Raw genomic sequence first — 7,500 nt, forward strand, 5'->3', positions numbered from 1 at the left:
GTGTGTGTGTGTGTGTGTGTGTGTGTGTGTGTCAGCTTCATCACAATGGAAATCCCTTTCTGATCTCTAGCTGGTCACCCTGATTGACAGCTGGTCCGGATCAGTCAGCTGAAACACAGCTGATCGAGGATCAATCACATTTCTAATTCCTTGATAGGAGTCAGTCACGGTTACAGTCCACAAACTCCTTAGTTACTGGAGGACTTGTACTTTGAAACAGCAGGTTGGGTTTTACTGTGAAGCAGCTGGAGGACTTTTACTTTGAAACAGCAGGTTGGGTTTTACTGTGAAGCAGCTGGAGGAACTTTACTTTGAAACAGCAGGTTGAGTTTTACTGTGAAGCAGCTGGTGGTATTTTACTTTGAAACTAAAGGTTAGGTTTGACAGTGAAACAGCTGGTGGACTTTTACTTTGAAACAGCAGGTTGGGTTTGAATGATATTTTACCAATTAGACTACTTAGTAGATGCTGGAGGGCTTTTATTGTGAAGCAACTGTAGGACTTGTTACTATGAAGCTGTTGGGAACCTTTTAGTGTGAAAGATCTAAGCATATTTATCTAAATTATCTTTGATTGATCAGTGAAGTGATGAATGAGGAACGTATAACTATAAAAGACGCTCTGAAGTGTCGCCTCCTTCTTCATGTTGTCCCATCTTTAGTTCACGGCTTCAGGTTTCTGGAGTTTTTCTGTTCCTGTTTGAGGAAAGTTTTTGAATTTCACTCCAGCGGCACTTGACCTGATTATGTGTAGATTTGTTTACAGCTGGATTTTAATTGGGCATAAATCAGCATCCATCAGTGTCTCAAGACAGTCAAGATTAAAGTCTGGGTCAGTCTGGGTCTGAACCGTCAGTCTGGGGTTTGAGGACACGGATCGGTCCGGAGGGGGGACTCCAGGACACAGGTCGGTCCAGAGGGGGGACTCCAGGACACAGGTCGGTCCAGAGGGGGGACTCCAGGAGATGGATCGGTCCAGAGGGGGGACTCCAGGAGATGGATCGGTCCGGAGGGGGGACTCCAGGAGATGGATCGGTCCAGAGGGGGGACTCCAGGAGATGGATCGGTCCAGAGGGGGGACTCCAGGACACAGGTCGGTCCAGAGGGGGGACTCCAGGACACAGGTCGGTCCAGAGGGGGGACTTCAGGACACAGGTCGGTCCAGAGGGGGGACTCCAGGACACAGGTCGGTCCAGAGGGGGGACTCCAGGAGATGGATCGGTCCAGAGGGGGGACTCCAGGAGATGGATCGGTCCGGAGGGGGGACTCCAGGAGACGGATCGGTCCGGAGGGGGGACTCCAGGACACAGATCGGTCCGGAGGGGGGAATCCATGAGATGGATCGATCCGGAGGGGGGACTTCAAGACACGGATCGGTCCGGAGGGGGGACTCCAGGACACAGGTCGGTCCAGAGGGGGGACTCCAGGAGATGGATCGGTCCAGAGGGGGGACTCCAGGACACAGGTCGGTCCAGAGGGGGGACTCCAGGAGATGGATCGGTCCAGAGGGGGGACTCCAGGAGATGGATCGGTCCGGAGGGGGGACTCCAGGAGATGGATCGGTCCAGAGGGGGGACTCCAGGAGATGGATCGGTCCAGAGGGGGGACTCCAGGACACAGGTCGGTCCAGAGGGGGGACTCCAGGACACAGGTCGGTCCAGAGGGGGGACTCCAGGACACAGGTCGGTCCAGAGGGGGGACTTCAGGACACAGGTCGGTCCAGAGGGGGGACTCCAGGACACAGGTCGGTCCAGAGGGGGGACTCCAGGAGATGGATCGGTCCAGAGGGGGGACTCCAGGAGATGGATCGGTCCGGAGGGGGGACTCCAGGAGACGGATCGGTCCGGAGGGGGGACTCCAGGACACAGATCGGTCCGGAGGGGGGAATCCATGAGATGGATCGATCCGGAGGGGGGACTTCAAGACACGGATCGGTCCGGAGGGGGGACTAAAGAAGGAGCTAGCTAGTTTAGGTTGAATAACAGAGCCTTCTACTTCATCTCCTTCCTGCTTTTAGCTTCTCTCTCTCTGAGGGTTATCAGCGCTCATCGAGCCGCTAATGTGAGATGTTTAATGCCCTCAGTGTGTGTGTGTGTGTGTGTGTGTTTGTGTGTGTCAGATTAGCTTCCTCCCGCTGTGCAGGATGATCTGATGCACACGGGAGGCCTGTCTGCAAAAACACACACACACACACACACACACACACACACACACACACACACACACACACACACACACACACACACACACACACACTCAATCAGCTTTTTAATTGAAACGTCGATCAGCCTGGTCGGCTCGTTTTGGTGGAAGTGGTTTGATGTTGTTTTCTGAGCTCTTTTTAACTCTCAATATGAATATTACCTATTATCTGGGAAAGCTAAGACGTGAAAGAAGTGACATTAAAAACAAATAGGCATCCTGAACATTGACGGGTCGAAGATGACGCAACACTTTCACACAACATTACGAAAAGCAGCAAAAGCTACGCCTCGGGGGAAAGTTTGACAACTCAGCTTTAAAAACAATGTGATCAATAACGTTATTGACTGAGTGAGGACCACTGAGCGTTTATAACCATGTGTTCTCCCTCTCAAGGTTCTGGTAAAGCAGAGTGTGTCCGAGCGGTCGATGTCCTCACGGTGCTCAGAGAGAAAGTGGCCTTCGTGTCAGGTAAAACGCACACAGCAGCACATCTGGGCCCAGTTCAGTCCCGAGGCGACCCGGTTTAACAGTCTGTGTTCTTCCAGGTGGACGGGACAAGCGTGGCGGACCAATACTGACCTTCCCTGCCAGAACCAATCATGATCGAATAAAACAGGAAGACCTCAGCCTATTGGTCATCTACCTGGCCACCATACCCAGGTAACGGCCCTCTCTGTCTGTCCCCCTGATGGCCTCTCCACCTGTCTCGCTCTCAACCCGTCTGTCTGTCTTCAGTGAGGACGTGCGTGCTCGGGGCTTCACGGTGGTGGTGGACATGCGCGGCAGTAAGTGGGACAGCGTGAAGCCGGTTCTCCGGACGCTGCAGGAGTCCTTCTCCTCCAACATCCACACAGCGCTGCTCATCAAACCAGACACCTTCTGGCAGAAGCACAAGACCAACCTGGGCAGCGCCAAGCTCAGCTTCGAGGTACTACTGCCCTTCTATTGCTGACAACTATAATACTACAACTCAAATCTGAAATATTACTGCTGCTGCTAACTAAAATACTGCTGCTTCTAACTAAAATACTGCTGCAGCTAACTACAATACTGCTGCTGCTAACCAAAGTACTGCTGCTAACTAAAATACTGCTGCTTCTAACTAAAATACTGCTGCAGCTAACTACAATACTGCTGCTGCTAACCAAAGTACTGCTGCTAACTAAAATACTGCTGCTGCTAACTAAAATACTGCTGCAGCTAACTACAATACTGCTGCTGCTAACCAAAATACTGCTGCAGCTAACTACAATACTGCTGCTGCTAACCAAAGTACTGCTGCTGCTAACTAAAATACTGCTGCTGCTAACTAAAATACTGCTGCTGACTAAAATACTGTTGCTGCTAACCAAATTACTGCTGTTGAAGACTAAAGTACTGATGCTAACTAAAGTACTGCTGCTGCTAACCAAAGTACTGCTGCTGCTAACCAAAGTACTGCTGTTAAAGACTAAAGTACTGCTGCTAACTGGACACACCTGTCTTCAGACCAGCCTGGTGTCGGTAGAGGGCCTGTCCCGGCTCGTTGACCCCTCCCAGCTGACCTCGGACCTCGGCGGCTCGTTGGAGTACGATCACGTGGAGTGGACCGAACTGCGTCTGGGTCTGGAGGAGTTCACAGGGGCCGCCACGCAACTGCTGGCCCAGCTAGAGCAGCTGGAGGCCGGGCTGAACCGCATACCGGAGCCACAGGACGTGGATGAAGCCCGCAAGTGAGTTATTGATTAGTGCTATAATTTATTAGAGAAGCAACAGATCGGATCAGCACTAAAGAAAAAAAGGGAGCAAATACATTTCCTAACTATGTACCATTGTTTGTCCTCTCCAGACTTCTGGAGGAACACGGTCGTCTCCGTAACACCATCACAACGGCACCAATCGACTCCCTCGAGCGAGAGGGGAGGAGCTTGTTCCAGCGAATGCGCCTGGGCCCCTCCCACGGTGACGCCTCTACTGAAAGCGGCGGTGGTAGTCACGGCAGCTGGCTGTCGGGCGGGGCGGACTTCCAGAGCGTAGCACCGAAGGTCTCGTCTCTGCTGGACCGTCTGCAGGCGGCTCGCAGTCATCTGCTGCAGAGCTGGAGCGACAGGAAGCTGTACCTGGACCAGGTGCTGCAGCTGCACCTGTTCGAGCAGGACGCCGCCAAGGTGAGATTCACCTGTAGTCAGCCAGGGAACCCTCAAGAGACCGTAAGCTCAGAAACATGTATACCAGACGCTAATACATCCAAAGGGTTGATACATCTTCAGTACTATTTCAATCTCTCTGACGGAATCACGGGGTGAGATGCCCTTGTGAATCGCGAGGGGAGTTGTCTGACTCTCCCTCTGAAAACAGCTTCCTGAATCAAAGGTCGGAGCCAGCCCTAACTATAAACCTGAGCCAGCCCTATCTATAAGCCTGAGCCAGCCCTAACTATAAGCCTGAGCCAGCCCTATCTATAAGCCTGAGCCAGCCCTATCTATAAGCCTGAGCCAGCCCTAACTATAAACCTGAGCCAGCCCTAACTATAAACCTGAGCCAGCCCTAACTATAAACCTGAGCCAGCCCTAACTATAAACCTGAGCCAACCCTAACAATAAGCCTAAAACAGCCCTAACTATAAGTTCTATCAAAGAGGAAAATCTTAAGTCTACTAATGCGGTGACTGTGTCTGCCCCCGGACTGAAAGTGGAAGCTGATTCCACAGAAGAGGAGCCCGATAACTGAAGGCTTTGTTTGCCCATCCTACTTTTTAAGACTCTGGGAACCACAAGTGACCCTGCATTCAGTGAGCGCAGCTCTCTAGTGGGGTAATATGGTACTATGAGCTCTCTAGTGGGGTAATATGGTACTATAAGGTCCTTAAGATATGATGGTGCATCACCAGTTAAAGCTTTGTAGGTAAGGAGAAGGATTTTAAATGTGATTCTCGATCTTACAGGAAGCCAGTGGAGAGCAGCTAGTACAGGAGTAATGTGATCTCTCTTCCTAGTCCTTGTTAGTACACGAGTTGCAGCATTCCGGATCAACTGGAGAGACCCAAGGGATTTACCAGAGCAGCCTGATAATACAGAGTTACAGTAATCCAGTCTTGAGGTAACAAATGCGTGGATCAATGTTTCTGTATCCAGGTTTTGATGTCTTTAAGACACGCTTCATTAGCGACCTGGTGGATTTCATCTGGCTTGATCGACAGATATAGTTGAGTATCATCGGCATAGTAGTGAAAGTTTATGAAGTGTTTTTTGATAATATTGCCAAAAGGAAGCATATATAAGGTGAATAAAATTGGTCCAAGCACAGAACCTTGTGGAACTCCATGATGAACGGCAGTGGTAACCGAGGCCTCATCGTTTACAAATACAAACTGAGATCATCTGATAAATACGACTTAAACCAGCTTAGTGCTGTACCTTTAATACCAATCAACTGGTCTAGTCTCTGTAATAAGATGTCATGGTCAATGGTGTCAAATGCTGCACTAAGGTCTAACAAGACCAGTACAGAGACAAGTCCTTTATCAGCACTAAGGTCTAACAAGACCAGAGACAAGTCCTTTATCAGCACTAAGGTCTAACAAGACCAGAACAGAGACAAGTCCTTTATCAGCACTAAGGTCTAACAAGACCAGAACAGAGTCAAGTCCTTTATTAGCACTAAGGTCTAACAAGACCAGTACAGAGACAAGTCCTTTATCAGCACTAAGGTCTAACAAGACCAGAGACAAGTCCTTTATCAGCACTAAGGTCTAACAAGACCAGTACAGAGACAAGTCCTTTATCAGCACTAAGGTCTAACAAGACCAGAACAGAGTCAAGTCCTTTATTAGCACTAAGGTCTAACAAGACCAGTACAGAGACAAGTCCTTTATCAGCACTAAGGTCTAACAAGACCAGAACAGAGTCAAGTCCTTTATTAGCACTAAGGTCTAACAAGACCAGTACAGAGACAAGTCCTTTATCAGCACTAAGGTCTAACAAGACCAGTACAGAGACAAGTCCCCTATCTGATGCAACTAGAAGGTCATTAGTAATTGTCACTAGTGTCTCTGTGCTATGATGCTTTCTAAATCCTGACTGAAACTCCTCAAATAAACTATTGTTTTGGAGAAAGTCACACAACTGGTTTGCGACTACCTTCTCCAGTATCTTAGAGAGGAAGGGGAGGTTAGAGATAGGTCTGTAGTTAGCCAACACCTCTGGATCCAGAGTGGGCTTCTTAAGAGGAGGTTTCCTCTATTAGTGATGAGTAGTAGGCTCCTCTGGCATTACGGAGAACCTTCTTATATGTTCTCAGACTATCCCGCCAAACTAACCGGGACTCCTCCAGACCGTTGGAACACCATATGACCTCAAGCGGACTCCTGATGCTTGCTTTAAGAGTCCTCTGTTATATTGAGACATGGTAATGAATCAAATACAGAAGCTTCCTTAAATCTAGCAACAGCACCGTCAGTTAGACATCTGGTGTAGAAACCTTTACCCAACGCTGTACAATCCGGTAGTATAGACTCAAAAGTTATAAGGCAATGGTCTGATAAAAGAGGGTTAAGTGGAAACACTATTTAGGGTTCTATGTTAATGCTACATGCAAGAACAAGGTGGAGGATTGAAGCAGTGAGTGGGTTCCTGTACTCTCTGACAGACTCAGTACTACTCCTTTAACTGCAGTAGTATTCTCTAACTGTAGTACTACTATACTGCAGCAGTACTCTCTAACTGTAGTACTCTCCCCTCAGATGTCCGGGTGGATCTCTCACAGTAGAGACCTGTTCCTCCAGACTCTGGTGGACGTGGGTCAGAACCACCAGCATGGCCTGGACCTGCAGAACCAGCACCAGCACTTTACCGCCAACTGCATGGTGGGCCTGTGTCTGTGTGTGTGTGTGTGTGTGTGTGTGTGTGTGTTTATTTGTTTGTTTGTTTACATGTTTGTTTGTTTACAGAACGGCAGTGTGAACGTGGACAGCGTGGTTACCGTGGCGTCCCGGCTGGCGGAGGCCGGTCACTACGGCGCCGAACGAATCACCGCGGTGTCGTCACGGTTACAGGACGACTGGAAGACCCTGACGACGGCGCTGGAGGAGCGTGGCAAAGCACTCGCCATGGCAACCGACTTCCACCAGGGGGCGGAGCAGGTGATGATTCACCTGTCTCACCTGTCTCACTGCCAATGTATCTGTTTACATGTCTCCACCTGTTTCACCTCCAAACTGTATACCTGTCTGTCTGTCACCCCACCACCTACCTGACTGTCTCTCTACCTGTCTACTGTACCTGTCTGTCTCTCTACCTGTCTACCTCTCTACCTGTCT

General features: G+C 49.7%; 1 protein-coding gene across 1 annotated transcript in view; it reads left to right on the forward strand.

Moving 5' to 3' along the window:
* LOC306752841 (kalirin-like) overlaps positions 1-7,500 on the forward strand; it is a gene marked incomplete at both ends in the record, with an annotated part of 43,239 nt that overhangs the window by 1,740 nt on the left and 33,999 nt on the right. Inside the window, 7 exons of the mRNA XM_079236657.1 lie at positions 2,598-2,672; positions 2,750-2,864; positions 2,940-3,132; positions 3,693-3,916; positions 4,033-4,351; positions 6,925-7,047; positions 7,132-7,323. Coding sequence (XP_079092783.1) covers positions 2,598-2,672; positions 2,750-2,864; positions 2,940-3,132; positions 3,693-3,916; positions 4,033-4,351; positions 6,925-7,047; positions 7,132-7,323 — 1,241 coding nt within the window. The remainder of the gene's footprint in view (positions 1-2,597; positions 2,673-2,749; positions 2,865-2,939; positions 3,133-3,692; positions 3,917-4,032; positions 4,352-6,924; positions 7,048-7,131; positions 7,324-7,500) is intronic.

This window comes from Taurulus bubalis, assembly GCF_910589615.1.
Source record: "Taurulus bubalis genome assembly, chromosome: 21".
NCBI lineage: Eukaryota > Metazoa > Chordata > Actinopteri > Perciformes > Cottidae > Taurulus > Taurulus bubalis.